General features: G+C 46.0%; 1 protein-coding gene across 1 annotated transcript; it reads left to right on the forward strand.

The window, feature by feature from the left end:
• The first annotated feature begins 244 nt into the window (after positions 1–244).
• Positions 245–6,591, forward strand: bud23 (BUD23 rRNA methyltransferase and ribosome maturation factor). Its single transcript, NM_001165274.2, is given in 8 exon segments — positions 245–395; positions 657–694; positions 888–983; positions 1,243–1,325; positions 1,484–1,580; positions 1,755–1,896; positions 2,122–2,383; positions 6,263–6,591. Coding segments are annotated over 8 exon segments (816 nt in total). The 5' UTR covers positions 245–347; the 3' UTR covers positions 6,313–6,591.
• The last annotated feature ends 8,665 nt before the right edge of the window (positions 6,592–15,256 follow it).

Consider the following 15,256-nt stretch of genomic DNA (forward strand, 5'->3'; position numbering starts at 1 on the left):
TCCAATCATATACGAGGACATTGAGGTTTAAACGTTCTCAAATATCGCCTCTTCCTCTCTGATTTGATGGTCTTGTGCAAATTAATTTTTCCTATGCTTTAAAATGGTGTTTAGATATGCATTTCATTCCATAGGCCGTTGTGGTTGTTTTTGTCGTTTCTGACAGTATTGTTTTATTCCCCAACTATGCGGCTGTCGCTTTAATTACGTGCGTCTTTCCTTGTCGCTGAAATTCTACGTCACACGTACATGTGGAGCCTCAGCTGTAACCAGACGTCATAAAAACGTTTAAGCTTTTTGGTTTAAATCGATCATTCGTAGATATCTTGTAGTAAACACTATTAGACATGGCCTCAAGTTGTCGAAGACCCGAGCATATGGCTCCGCCTGAAATTGTTAGTATGATATTTTCATCGTTGTTGTTGTTGTTGTTGTTGTTGTTGTTGAAAGACAGACGAGAGCTAGCTAACGTTAGCCGCATTAACTGGAAGAAAACAAACGTTTGCTAAGTTAGTTAGCTAGTGATCTGTTCCTAAATACCTACCTAGCAAGTGACTAGTTATGTTTATTTCATGATGTGGACTACATTTCCCCGACACATCTTGTGTTTACCTGCACACAGCACTTAACTTCTTGTGTTTCTACTCGTTCTGCAGTTCTATAACGAAGAGGAGGCCAAGAAATATTCTCAGAAGTGAGTTTGACAATAACCTCCTATGGGCTGCATAATACGAATCACTGTGTTTGAATACAAATCGTTGCATTTTTACCATTTACATACTGACCAGAGGCTGTCCTTAACAGAATCTCTTTGAGACAGTAGAATTTAATATGATTCGAGGTAGCTAAGTAATCAACTGTTAAATAATTTCCTCGTTGGTTTCCAGTTCTCGGATGATTGAGATCCAGAGCCAGATGTCTGAGAGAGCTGTGGAGCTGCTGAACCTGCCCGAGGACCAGTCCTGTTTCCTGCTAGATGTGGGGTATGTGTACCAGCCAGGGGACTGCTGAGGGCTCTCATTAGGACCAGCCCTGTTTCCTGCTAGATGTGGGGTATGTGTACCAGCCAGGGGACTGCTGAGGGCTCTCATTAGGACCAGCCCTGTTTCCTGCTAGATGTGGGGTATGTGTACCAGCCAGGGGACTGCTTACGGCTCTCATTGATGTAATGGGTCTGGGTAGGAGAACAAAACAACACCAAACCTACTTTAGACTGAGTGTCTATATAACTTGTCCCATCAGGTGTGGCTCTGGGCTAAGTGGGGACTACCTGTCAGAGGAGGGACATTGCTGGGTTGGAGTGGACATCAGCACAGCCATGTTGGGTGAGTGTGGGTGTCAGCACAGCCATGTGTGGTTGGTGTCATTCCTGGTGTAAAAATATTGCATTCATATTTAGAGATGGATCAGCAACCTGAAATCTAGCAGTCAATATTTGTTTGTTGTGCTCGGCTGTTGACCAGTGCTGTGTCCTTGTCTCTAGATGTAGCGCTGGATCGGGAGGTGGAGGGAGACCTTGTGTTGGGGGATATGGGTGAGGGATTGCCCTTCAGGCCTGGGACCTTTGATGGCTGCATCAGGTAAAGAGCTTGTCCTTCCTGTCCTGTAAGAGATACCTGAGTTCTCTACTGACAAATTACTATTGATGAACTTGTCAAGACTGAGTTAGTAATGTCTCCTTCTGTCTGTCTCCATCCTTCTCTTTCTACCCATCGTCTGTGTCCTCCCCTACCTCTCTTTGTCTCATCCCTCAGTATTTCTGCTCTCCAGTGGCTCTGCAATGCTGACAAAAAGACTCACAGCCCCCACAAGAGGCTCTACACCTTCTTCAGTACACTCTACTCCTCCCTGGTGAGCTGCCTAGGGACCTCGGTCCAATCTAACTACTCCTCCCTGGTGAGCTGCCTAGGGACCTCAGTCCAATCTAACTACTCCTCCCTGGTGAGATGCCTAGGGACCTCGGTCCAATCTAACTACTCCTCCCTGGTGAGATCCCTAGGGACCTCGGTCCAATCTAACTACTCCTCCCTGGTGAGATGCCTAGGGACCTCGGTCCAATCTAACTACTCCTCCCTGGTGAGATGCCTAGGGACCTCGGTCCAATCTAACTACTCCTCCCTGGTGAGCTGCCTAGGGACCTCGGTCCAATCTAACTACTCCTCCCTGGTGAGCTGCCTAGGGACCTCGGTCCAATCTAACTACTCCTCCCTGGTGAGCTGCCTAGGGACCTCGGTCCAATCTAACTACTCCTCCCTGGTGAGCTGCCTAGGGACCTCAGTCCAATCTAACTACTCCTCCCTGGTGAGATGCCTAGGGACCTCGGTCCAATCTAACTACTCCTCCCTGGTGAGATCCCTAGGGACCTCGGTCCAATCTAACTACTCCTCCCTGGTGAGCTGCCTAGGGACCTCGGTCCAATCTAACTACTACTCCTGGTGAGCTGCCTAGGGACCTCGGTCCAATCTAACTACTACTCCCTGGTGAGATGCCTAGGGACCTCGGTCCAATCTAACTACTCCTCCCTGGTGAGCTGCCTAGGGACCACGGTCCAATCTAACTACTCCTCCCTGGTGAGATGCCTAGGGACCTCGGTCCAATCTAACTACTACTCCCTGGTGAGATCCCTAGGGACCTCAGTCCAATCTAACTACTCCTCCCTGGTGAGATGCCTAGGGACCTCGGTCCAATCTAACTACTCCTCCCTGGTGAGCTGCCTAGGGACCTCAGTCCAATCTAACTACTCCTCCCTGGTGAGATCCCTAGGGACCTCAGTCCAATCTAACTACTCCTCCCTGGTGAGATGCCTAGGGACCTCGGTCCAATCTAACTACTCCTCCCTGGTGAGATGCCTAGGGACCTCGGTCCAATCTAACTACTCCTCCCTGGTGAGATGCCTAGGGACCTCAGTCCAATCTAACTACTACTCCCTGGTGAGATGCCTAGGGACCTCGGTCCAATCTAACTACTCCTCCCTGGTGAGATGCCTAGGGACCTCGGTCCAATCTAACTACTCCTCCCTGGTGAGATGCCTAGGGACCTCGGTCCAATCTAACTACTCCTCCCTGGTGAGATGCCTAGGGACCACGGTCCAATGTAACTACTCCTCCCTGGTGAGCTGCCTAGGGACCTCGGTCCAATCTAACTACTGTTATTGTCCCGTATGTTTTTAGTCAAGAGGAGCCCGAGCTGTGTTTCAGCTTTACCCAGAGAACTCTGAGCAGGTACAGTGATATTAAAATAGTTTATTAATCTCCACAGAAACATGCCGACACACTCCGTGACACCTGATATCCACTGCTAACCTGTAGTTGCTCCTCTCATCTGTGTACTGTTGCTGACTGTCTTCCTTCTATATATATTTATACTAAATGTTGTTCTATTTTATTACACCTTTATTACTTCTTTTTTACTATTGATATTATTAAAGAGGTGAACCTGCCAGCGAGCGTTTCGGTGTACACCATGTCTGTGCTGTGCATATGAGTAATAGACTTGACTGTGTGCAGCTGGAACTGATTACATCCCAGGCCATGAAGGCAGGCTTCAGTGGAGGCATGGTGGTGGACTATCCTAACAGCACCAAGGCCAAAAAGTGAGTCCCCCAGCGGCCCAACCGGGATTGGTAGTCACCATAAAAATGTAACCAATTGAATGTGCCTCTCCAGTAAAGTCAATGATGTCATAATGAGTCAATGATGTCATAATGAGTCAATGATGTCATAATGAGTCAATGATGTCATAATTATGTGAATGATGGCATAATGAGTCAATGATGTCAGATTCTATTTCTATGGTCATCAGTTGGTGGTTATACTAGAAAAACGCACACACAAACCCATGTCTTTCTGGCACGAACACTCACACTACTGACTGGTTTTACTTACTATGACTGTGATATGTGGTTGTCCCACCTAGCTACTTTAAGATGAATGCACTTAACTATAAGTCGCTCTGGTTAAGAGTGGCTGCTAAATGACTAACACTGACATTGTTCTCTGATTTTCCCTCATCAGGTTCTTCCTGTGTCTGTTCGCTGGGTTTTCAGGAACCCTACCCAAGGTGAGGAAAAATAATAAGGGTTCATTGGAGAGACTGTTGTCTTGAATGCTGAACGCTGATGGTTTGTGTTCCCTGTGTTTCAGGGGCTAGGGTCAGAGACAGTGGACAGGGGAGTCCCAAATCAAGTCCAGTTCACAGGACAGAGGTAAAGCAATAACATCCTCTACTTTAGAAGTGTTGTGGTGATTAATTACCACCATTATGACTCATTAATCAATGCATTAACATAGTTGGGTAGATGGCATTTGGACAGGTCTTGTCGTCAGGCCAGGCTCATCTCCCAGAGAGACAAGAGGGCTGTCTTCCTGCCTGATTAAAGTTACTGCCCGGCAGCTTTTCCTCCCTCTGACATCACATGATGTAGCAGATGGGGATATGGGAAACTCAGCCTGAAGTGTCTCCACTTGCTCGTCCAAATAGCTAGCTTTTCTGTGTCTCGACTGGGTAAGACACTTAAAGGAGGGTGATCCTGTGTGTTTGCTAGACTGAGGTCCTGGGATGGAGCCTTGGTATGAACCAAATCGGGAGGAAATGGCTTAGCAAGCAGTGTGACGTCCTTTACAATGACACTGATCACATCTGTCAGAAGACACGGAGCCCGTTTGAAGATTGAAATATGTAAAACATAACTACCGATTTGATTAGAGCTGAGGTGTCTCTATCCCTTCCTGTGTCTGCTGGTGGTCATTTCCTGTTTGTCTTTTGTAAAGATCTCGCTTTAAGAACATGAAGGGCAAGTCTGCAAAGAAGGGAAAAGACTGGATCCTAGAGAAGAAGGAGAGGAGGAGAAGACAGGGCAGGTATGTACCCCTCTGCCTACTGTCTCGTTGGGGCGGGGATCCTGGCTACTCTGTCTCATTGGGGCAGGGATCCTGGCCACTCTGCCTCATTGGGGCAGGGATCCTGGCCACTCTGTCTCATTGGGGCAGGGATCCTGGCCACTCTGCCTCATTGGGGCAGGGATCCTGGCCACTCTGCCTCATTGGGGCAGGGATCCTGGCTACTCTGTCTCGTTGGGGCAGGGATCCTGGCTACTCTGTCTCATTGGGGCAGGGATCCTGGCCACTCTGCCTCATTGGGGCAGGGATCCTGGCTACTCTGCCTCATTGGGGCAGGGATCCTGATCCTGTACAGGTCAACATTTGTACCATGCATTATGATGTTCATATAGCTTACAACCCCATTTGGAGGAAGCCACCAGGCTCTGTAACAGAAAGGCTGGTCTCTTACAGTCTTGCCTCTCTGTGGTGTGTTCTGTCTCCCAGGGAAGTCCGAGCTGACACAAAGTACACTGCCCGGCAGAGAAGGCCTCACTTCTAAACCCCAGTCAGTCCTGTGTGTTCCGGCCTGGAGATTCACACTCATGGAGTACTACTGTCCTTCCTGTGTGACCAGAGGAGCTGTGACCGGCAAGATTTAGACTCAAATGGACTCGAATCAATCCTACTCACTTACAAACGGGTGGATTAAAATCATTTATTTTTTCTCCCCATTTAGAAATTGACGGTTGTTTTCTTCCAGGAGTTGTCTGCCTATCAATGGAATGGAAATTAATTCATATAAATTTGAGAATGCGATTCCCACCCACGCTGGTGACTGCCAGTTGCTGTTGTTACCTAGACTGGTTGCTAGGCTTTGTTTAGCTATAACATTCCTAGACAGGGACCGTTTCTGTCCAGAGGATAGGGACCGTTTCTGTCCAGAGGATAGGGACCGTTTCTGTCCAGAGGATAGGGACCGTTTCTGTCCAGAGGATAGGGACCGTTTCTGTCCAGAGGATAGGGACCGTTTCTGTCCAGAGGATAGGGACCGTTTCTGTCCAGAGGATAGGGACCGTTTCTGTCCAGAGGACAGGGACCGTTTCTGTCCAGAGGACAGGGACCGTTTCTGTCCAGAGGACAGGGACCGTTTCTGTCCAGAGGACAGGGACCGTTTCTGTCCAGAGGACAGGGACCGTTTCTGTCCAGAGGACAGGGACCGTTTCTGTCCAGAGGACAGGGACCGTTTCTGTCCAGAGGACAGGGACCGTTTCTGTACTTTCCACTCCTTGTGGTCTCATGTGCCACTGGAGCATAAGGAGTGGAAAGTTGTAGCTAAACAGACTGGCCACCAGTCTAATGCTTTACGATATGGCCCCCTATCCTCTGGACAGAAACTGGCCCCTCTAGGACATGGCCCCCTATCCTCTGGACAGAAACTGGCCCCTCCAGGACATGGACCGGTAGACTGCATATACAATATTCCCCTCTCTGATCTTGGACCCATTCTTCTGGACTATATAATTCCCCATCAATCAGGATATTCTATTTTAAAGCTGCTTTTTGGGTCGACTAATCGAATTCACATAGAAATGTGAGTTATAGATCTGTCATACTCATTGAAAGCAAGTCTAAGAAGCTGTAGATGTTCTGTGTGTGTTATTTCTATGCTTCCTGTTCTTAAGTTTTGTTTTTGCGTCTTTTGGTTTTGTACACCAGCTGAAGATGTAATATTTCTGGTTCTTGAAAATATATTTCACAGCGGTTTACATACAATAATTCGAATCTAATGTTATTTATCACATGCTGAATTCAACAGGTGTAAACCTTACAGGGAAATGCTTACTTACAAGCCCATAACCAACAATGCAGTTTTAAGTACTAAAGTATTTACTAAATTAACTGAAGTAAATAATAATAAAGAGCAACAATAGCGAGGCTATATACAGGGGGTACAGGTTAGTAATGAGACTATATACAGGGGGTACAGGTTAGTAATGAGGCTATATACAGGGGGTACAGGTTAGTAATGAGGCTATATACAGGGGGTACAGGTAGTAATGAGGCTATATACAGGGGGTACAGGTTAGTAATGAGGCTATATACAGGGGGTACAGGTTAGTAATGAGACTATATACAGGGGGTACAGGTTAGTAATGAGGCTATATACAGGGAGTACCAGTTAGTAATGAGGCTATATACAGGGGGTACAGGTTAGTAATGAGACTATATACAGGGGGTACCGTAGTTTTAGATAAATATACCGTCCCCATACGAGTGTGTGTACCACCTAATGATGCCAAAATCCCCCTTAAAAGAGGACAATGTTCACCTCATCCACAAAGAAGCCCCGACGATCCAGAAATAAGAAAACCCTGCGGAAGAAGATTCCATCAATTCTGGTACCTTTCTTCCAATGGAGGTAGGCGGTGATGCATATTGATTGTTTATATACTATATTCCTTTAGAAATTATTGCTATATAGCAGTACTAAACTGTACTACAGTTGTATGAGATCTATCTAATCATATCTGCTGCTAATGGCACTGAGAATAAATTACTATGTAATCATATCTGCTGCTAATTTTAAATGTTTAAATTTTAACTTTATTTAACTAGGCAAGTCAGTTAAGAACAAATTCTTATTTATAGTGTCGGCCTACCGGGGAACAGTGGGTTAACTGCCTTGTTCAGGGGCAGAACAACAGATGTTTTACCTTGTCAGCTTGGGGATTCGATCTTGCAACCTTTCAGTTACTAGTCCAACGCTCTAACCACTAGGCTACCTGCCACCCAATAGCTCTGAAAATATATTTATTAACTGTACTATGTAATCATATCTGCTGTTAATAGTTCTAACTGTACTATGTAATCATCTCTAGGAGACAGAACGGGTTTCCTTCCTGAGCGGTATGACGGCTACATGGTCTCATGGTGTTTATACTTGCGTACTATTGTTTGTACAGATGAACGTGCTACCTTAAGGCATTTGGTCTACAATTTATATTCTGAGGTCTTGGCTGATTTCTTCTGATTTTCCCATGATGTCAAGCAAAGAGGCACTGAGTTTGAAGGTAGGCCTTGAAATACATCCACAGGTACACCTCCAATTGACTCAAATGATGTCATTTAGCCTATCAGAAGCCTCATAGAAGCTTCTAAAGCCATGATGTTATTTTCTGGAATTTTCCAAGCTGTTTAAAGGCACACACAACTTAGTGTATGTAAACTTCTGAACCACTGGAATTGTGATACAGTGAATTATAATTGAAGTCTGTCTGTAAACAATTGTTGGAAAAATTATTTGTGTCATGCACAAAGTAGATGTCCTAACCGACTTGCCAAAACTATAGTTTGTTAACAAGAAATTTGTGGAGTGGTTGAAAAACGAGTTTTAATGACTCCGACCTACGTGTATGGTAACTTCCGACTTCAACTGTATATGTCCCGAGTTTCTTTTAAAGAGGTATTTTACTACTGTTATTTGTGCTACTGATTTAATATGTGCTATATGTTATGCCCCAGCATCCATTAGAGGTTTGGGAGAGCTACATGTCCCCATGGAGCCCAGTAGATCGTACAATAGTCACCTTGATCTTTCTCTAGAGATTGGAATTAATTCACCTCCATAACATTACTTTTTTATATATATATCTTTTTTTTTTACTTGAAACAAAGTTCTGTTTCAAGTCAGGTATGTAGTATCTATGACAATCCATACCAGATATACTTAATATTAGAAATATGTAGCTACCAAGTGAGTAAACTCCCCATATATGCGGTCTTACCTGCTTCGGCAGGCCTATCTATCCATCCACAGGATGGAATGTCCAACAGAACAAAGGGGGTGTTCTGTAAAGGAAGCCTCCAACATAATCCAGGTAGAATCAGGAATTCCCCAGGGCAGCTGTCAAGGCCCCTTACTTTTTTCAATCTTTATTAATGACCTATCACTGGCTCTAGGTAAAGTCAGTGTGTCTATGTATGCGGATGACTCAACACTATACACGTCAGCTACTACAGCGACTGAAATCACTGTAACACTTAACAAAGAGCTGCAGTTAGTTTCAGAATGGGTGGCAAGAAATAAGTTAATCCTAAATATTTCCAAAACTAAAAGCATTGGGACAAATTATTCACTAAACCCTCAACCTCAACTAAATCTTGAAATTAATAATGTGGAAATTGAGCAAGCTCAGGAGACTAAACTGCTTGGAGTAACCCTGGATTGTTAACTGTCATGGTCAAAACACATTGATGCAGCAGAAGCTAAGATGGGGAGAAGTCTGTACATAATTAAGAGCTGCTCTGCCTTCTTAACAACACTATCGATAAGGCAGCTCTTACATGCCATAGTTTTGTTGCCCCTGGACTACTGTCCAGTCGTGTGGTCAGGTGCCACAAAGAGGGACTTTGGAAAATTGCAATTGGCTCAGAACAGGGCAGCACGGCTGGCCATTGGATGTACACAGAGAGCTAATATTAATAATATGCATGTCAATCTCTCCTGGCTGAAAGTGGAGGAGACATTGACTTCATCACTACTTGTATTTATGAGAGGTATTGACATGTTGAATGCACCGAGCTGTCTGTTTACCCTACAAGCCCATAACTCTGACACTTATGCATACCCCACAAGACAAGCCACAAGAGGTCTCTTCACAGTCCCCAAGTCCAGAACAGACTATGGGAGGCTCACAGTACTACATAGACCCATGACTACATGATGTTCCATATCAAGTAACTCATGCAAGAGGTAAAATTAGATTTAAGATACACAAATACACTTTATGGAACAGTGAGGTCTGTGAAGAGACACAGACACATGATAACAGACACACAGGATAACATACACACATGTACACATGGATTTTGTGTTGTACTGTAGATATGTGGTAGTAGAGTAGGGGCCTGAGGGCACACACTTAATGTGTTGTGGAGTGTATTGTAATGTTTTTAAAATTTTATAACTGCCTTAATTTTGCTGGACCCTAGCAAGAGTAGCTGCTGCCTTGGCAGGAACTAATGGGGATCCATAATAAACCCCAGGAAGAGTAGCCGCTGCCTTGGCAGGAACTAATGGGGATCCATAATAAACCCCAGGAAGAGTAGCCGCTGCCTTGGCAGGAACTAATGGGGATCCATAATAAACCCCAGGAAGAGTAGCCGCTGCCTTGGCAGGAACTAATGGGGATCCATAATAAACCCCAGGAAGAGTAGCCGCTGCCTTGGCAGGAACTAATGGGGATCCATAATAAACCCCAGGAAGAGTAGCCGCTGCCTTGGCAGGAACTAATGGGGATCCATAATAAACCCCAGGAAGAGTAGCCGCTGCCTTGGCAGGAACTAATGGGGATCCATAATAAACCCCAGGAAGAGTAGCTGCTGCTTTCACAGGAACTAATGGGGATCCATAATAAACCCCATGAAGAGTAGCTGCTGCCTTGGCAGGAAGTAATGGGGATCCATAATAAATACAAATGTCCTCCATTATTTGATCTTTAAGATTTTGGGTGACAGGAATAAACAAACCGCCATGTTTCAAAGTTCTCCACAATATCGATCAAAGTACAGGTTACTCCTAGCAGGCTGCAAAATTCATCGTACCTGCTGTATTTATTTAAGTTACATATCTTCAAAACTTGATTGCTGACATGCAAAACATTTTTTGGCACTATGACGACAATGGACCAATGAAACAAATAACAAAATATTGTTTTTGGAGTGGAATTTTCCTTTAAACAATTAATTATTTTTAATGTTTCTCCTGAATCATTATGCTACATATAATCATTTTTCTTCAGTGTTATTTTAACCGACCTGAGGTTTACTTTGAAGTTGAAAGTGTAAGAATAGGCAGGAAGTTCAATAGGCCTGCCGGTGAATAGGCAGGAAGTTCAATAGGCCTGCCGGTGAATAGGCAGGAAGTTCAATAGGCCTGCCGGTGAATAGACAGGAAGTTCAATAGGCCAGCCGGTGAATAGGCAGGAAGTTCAATAGGCCTGCCGGTGAATAGGCAGGAAGTTCAATAGGCCTGCCGGTGAATAGACAGGAAGTTCAATAGGCCAGCCGGTGAATAGGCAGGAAGTTCAATAAGCCTGCTGGTGAATAGACAGGAAGTTCAATAGGCCTGCCGGTGAATAAGCAGGAAGTTCAATAGGCCTGCCGGTGAAGTCAGTCATTAATACAGACATGATATTAATGACATGGCAGGAAGATCAGAATGAACCAAGAGGTTGTGAGTTCAAATCCCAAGCAGGAAGATCAGAATGACATGAACCAACAGGTTGGAGGTCAGAGGCCTGGCAGTGTGGTGCCAGAACAATAACCTCGCCCTCAATGTGAGCAAGACAAAGGAGATGATTGTGGACTACAGGAAAAGGAGGGCCGAACAGGCACCCATTAATATCGACGGGGCTGTAGTGGAGCGGGTCGAGAGTTTCAAGGTCCTTGGTGTCCACATCACCAACAAACTATCATTGTCCAAACACACCAAGACAGTCGTGAAGAGGGCACGGCAAAACCTATGGGAGACTGATAAGATTTGGTATGGATCCACAGAGCCTCAAAAAGTTATACAGCTGCACCATCGAGAGCATCCTGACCGGTTGCATCACCGCCTGGTATGGCAACTGCTCGGCCTCTGACCGTAAGGCTCGATGGAAACACATTGAACTTTAGATTTTTATTCAGTACATGAAAACTTAAGCGAAATATTTATTTTTGTGTGCACTACGTCAACACGCACTGATTTATGTTCACACCAAGTCCATTTGCTCTAAACACACCACTGATGGGAAAAGTAGCATATTTGCATGAAAATATGTTGGCCAATTAGAACCCTAGCTGGAGAGATGGACGATTCCAGAATATCAAGTCACTTCTGTGAAACACTGAATAAATGACATGAAGAGTTATCTATCCAAAATGGAGATGTATGGATAAACCACTTCTCCAACCATTTCGGCCATATAACAAAGAACCAAGCTATTGTAAACATGTATGTCAAAGTGTGTCAAATATGGAAGTTGAAAACACTGTGTTAAAAGCAATGTTTGGGTGTCCCTTGCATTGCTAAAAGACAAACAACTCTGACTGGATCAGTGGTTCACCAATCAGGACCTTGATGGGCATGGCAACAGTAACAAGGGGTGATGTGGTTCACCAATCAGGACCTTGATGGGCATGGCAACAGTAACAAGGGGTGATGTGGTTCAATAATCAGGACCTTGATGGGCATGGCAACAGTAACAAGGGGTGATGTGGTTCACCAATCAGGACCTTGATGGGCATGGCAACAGTAACAAGGGGTGATGTGGTTCACCAATCAGGACCTTGATGGGCATGGCAACAGTAACAAGGGGTGATGTGGTTCACCAATCAGGACCTTGATGGGCATGGCAACAGTAACAAGGGGTGATGTGGTTCACCAATCAGGGCCTTGATGGGCATGGCAACAGTAACAAGGGGTGATGTGTAACTAAGGTGCCCTGGGTGCAAACTTTTTTTGGGGTGTTCTGTCTCTAACAACAGGCTGAGGGATGTTCTGTCTATCTAACAACAGGCTGAGGGGTGTTCTGTCTGTCTAACAACAGGCTGAGGGGTGTTCTGTCTATCTAACAACAGGCTGAGGGGTGTTCTGTCTCTAACAACAGGCTGAGGGGTGTTCTGTCTCTAACAGCAGGCTGAGGGGTGTTCTGTCTATCTAACAGGCTGAGGGGTGTTCTGTCTATCTAACAGCAGGCTGAGGGGTGTTCTGTCTATCTAACAGGCTGAGGGGTGTTCTGTCTATCTAACAGCAGGCTGAGGGGTGTTCTGTCTATCTAACAACAGGCTGAGGGGTGTTCTGTCTATCTAACAGGCTGAGGGGTGTTCTGTCTCTAACAGCAGGCTGAGGGGTGTTCTGTCTCTAACAACAGGCTGAGGGGTGTTCTGTCTATCTAACAGCAGGCTGAGGGGTGTTCTGTCTCTAACAACAGGCTGAGGGGTGTTCTGTCTATCTAACAGCAGGCTGAGGGGTGTTCTGTCTAACAACAGGCTGAGGGGTGTTCTGTCTATCTAACGACAGGCTGAGGGGTGTTCTGTCTATCTAACAACAGGCTGAGGGGTGTTCTGTCTCTAACAACAGGCTGAGGGGTGTTCTGTCTATCTAACAGCAGGCTGAGGGGTGTTCTGTCTAACAACAGGCTGAGGGGTGTTCTGTCTCTAACAACAGGCTGAGGGGTGTTCTGTCTGTCTAACAACAGGCTGAGGGGTGTTCTGTCTATCTAACAACAGGCTGAGGGGTGTTCTGTCTCTAACAACAGGCTGAGGGGTGTTCTGTCTATCTAACAACAGGCTGAGGGGTGTTCTGTCTATCTAACAACAGGCTGAGGGGTGTTCTGTCTATCTAACAACAGGCTGAGGGGTGTTCTGTCTATCTAACAACAGGCTGAGGGGTGTTCTGTCTCTAACAACAGGCTGAGGGGTGTTCTGTCTCTAACAGCAGGCTGAGGGGTGTTCTGTCTGTCTAACAACAGGCTGAGGGGTGTTCTGTCTATCTAACAACAGGCTGAGGGGTGTTCTGTCTATCTAACAGCAGGCTGAGGGGTGTTCTGTCTATCTAACAGCAGGCTGAGGGGTGTTCTGTCTATCTAACAGCAGGCTGAGGGGTGTTCTGTCTCTAACAACAGGCTGAGGGGTGTTCTGTCTAACAACAGGCTGAGGGGTGTTCTGTCTGTCTAACAACAGGCTGAGGGGTGTTCTGTCTATCTAACAGCAGGCTGAGGGGTGTTCTGTCTCTAACAACAGGCTGAGGGGTGTTCTGTCTATCTAACAACAGGCTGAGGGGTGTTCTGTCTAACAACAGGCTGAGGGGTGTTCTGTCTAACAACAGGCTGAGGGGTGTTCTGTCTAACAACAGGCTGAGGGGTGTTCTGTCTATCTAACAACAGGGGGGTGTTCTGTCTATCTAACAACAGGCTGAGGGGTGTTCTGTCTATCTAACAACAGGCTGAGGGGTGTTCTGTCTATCTAACAGCAGGCTGAGGGGTGTTCTGTCTATCTAACAACAGGCTGAGGGGTGTTCTGTCTATCTAACAGCAGGCTGAGGGGTGTTCTGTCTATCTAACAGCAGGCTGAGGGGTGTTCTGTCTATCTAACGACAGGCTGAGGGGTGTTCTGTCCATCTAACAACAGGCTGAGGGGTGTTATGTCTGTCTAACAACAGGCTGAGGGGTGTTCTGTCTATCTAACAACAGGCTGAGGGGTGTTCTGTCCATCTAACAACAGGCTGAGGGGTGTTATGTCTAACAACAGGCTGAGGGGTGTTCTGTCTATCTAACAACAGGCTGAGGGGTGTTATGTCTGTCTAACAACAGGCTGAGGGGTGTTATGTCTGTCTAACAACAGGCTGAGGGGTGTTATGTCTGTCTAACAACAGGCTGAGGGGTGTTCTGTCTATCTAACAACAGGCTGAGGGGTGTTCTGTCTGTCTAACAACAGGCTGAGGGGTGTTATGTCTGTCTAACAACAGGCTGAGGGGTGTTATGTCTGTCTAACAACAGGCTGAGGGGTGTTCTGTCTATCTAACAGCAGGCTGAGGGTTGTTCTGTCTATCTAACAGGCTGAGGGGTGTTCTGTCTATCTAACAACAGGCTGAGGGGTGTTCTGTCTATCTAACAACAGGCTGAGGGGTGTTCTGTCTATCTAACAACAGGCTGAGGGGTGTTCTGTCTATCTAACAACAGGCTGAGGGGTGTTCTGTCTATCTAACAACAGGCTGAGGGGTGTTCTGTCTCTAACAACAGGCTGAGGGGTGTTCTGTCTCTAACAACAGGCTGAGGGGTGTTCTGTCTCTAACAACAGGCTGAGGGGTGTTCTGTCTCTAACAACAGGCTGAGGGGTGTTCTGTCTAACAACAGGCTGAGGGGTGTTATGTCTGTCTAACAACAGGCTGAGGGGTGTTATGTCTGTCTAACAACAGGCTGAGGGGTGTTCTGTCTATCTAACAACAGGCTGAGGGGTGTTCTGTCCGTCTAACAACAGGCTGAGGGGTGTTCTGTCTATCTAACAACAGGCTGAGGGGTGTTCTGTCTATCTAACCACAGGCTGAGGGGTGTTCTGTCTCTAACAACAGGCTGAGGGGTGTTCTGTCTATCTAACAACAGGCTGAGGGGTGTTCTGTCTATCTAACAGCAGGCTGAGGGGTGTTCTGTCTAACAACAGGCTGAGGGGTGTTCTGTCTATCTAACAACAGGCTGAGGGGTGTTATGTCTGTCTAACAACAGGCTGAGGGGTGTTCTGTCCATCTAACAACAGGCTGAGGGGTGTTATGTCTGTCTAACAACAGGCTGAGGGGTGTTCTGTCTATCTAACAACAGGCTGAGGGGTGTTATGTCTGTCTAACAACAGGCTGAGGGGTGTTATGTCTGTCTAACAACAGGCTGAGGGGTGTTATG

This window comes from Salmo salar, chromosome 09 (assembly GCF_965601325.2).
Source record: "Salmo salar chromosome 09, fSalSal1, whole genome shotgun sequence".
NCBI lineage: Eukaryota > Metazoa > Chordata > Actinopteri > Salmoniformes > Salmonidae > Salmo > Salmo salar.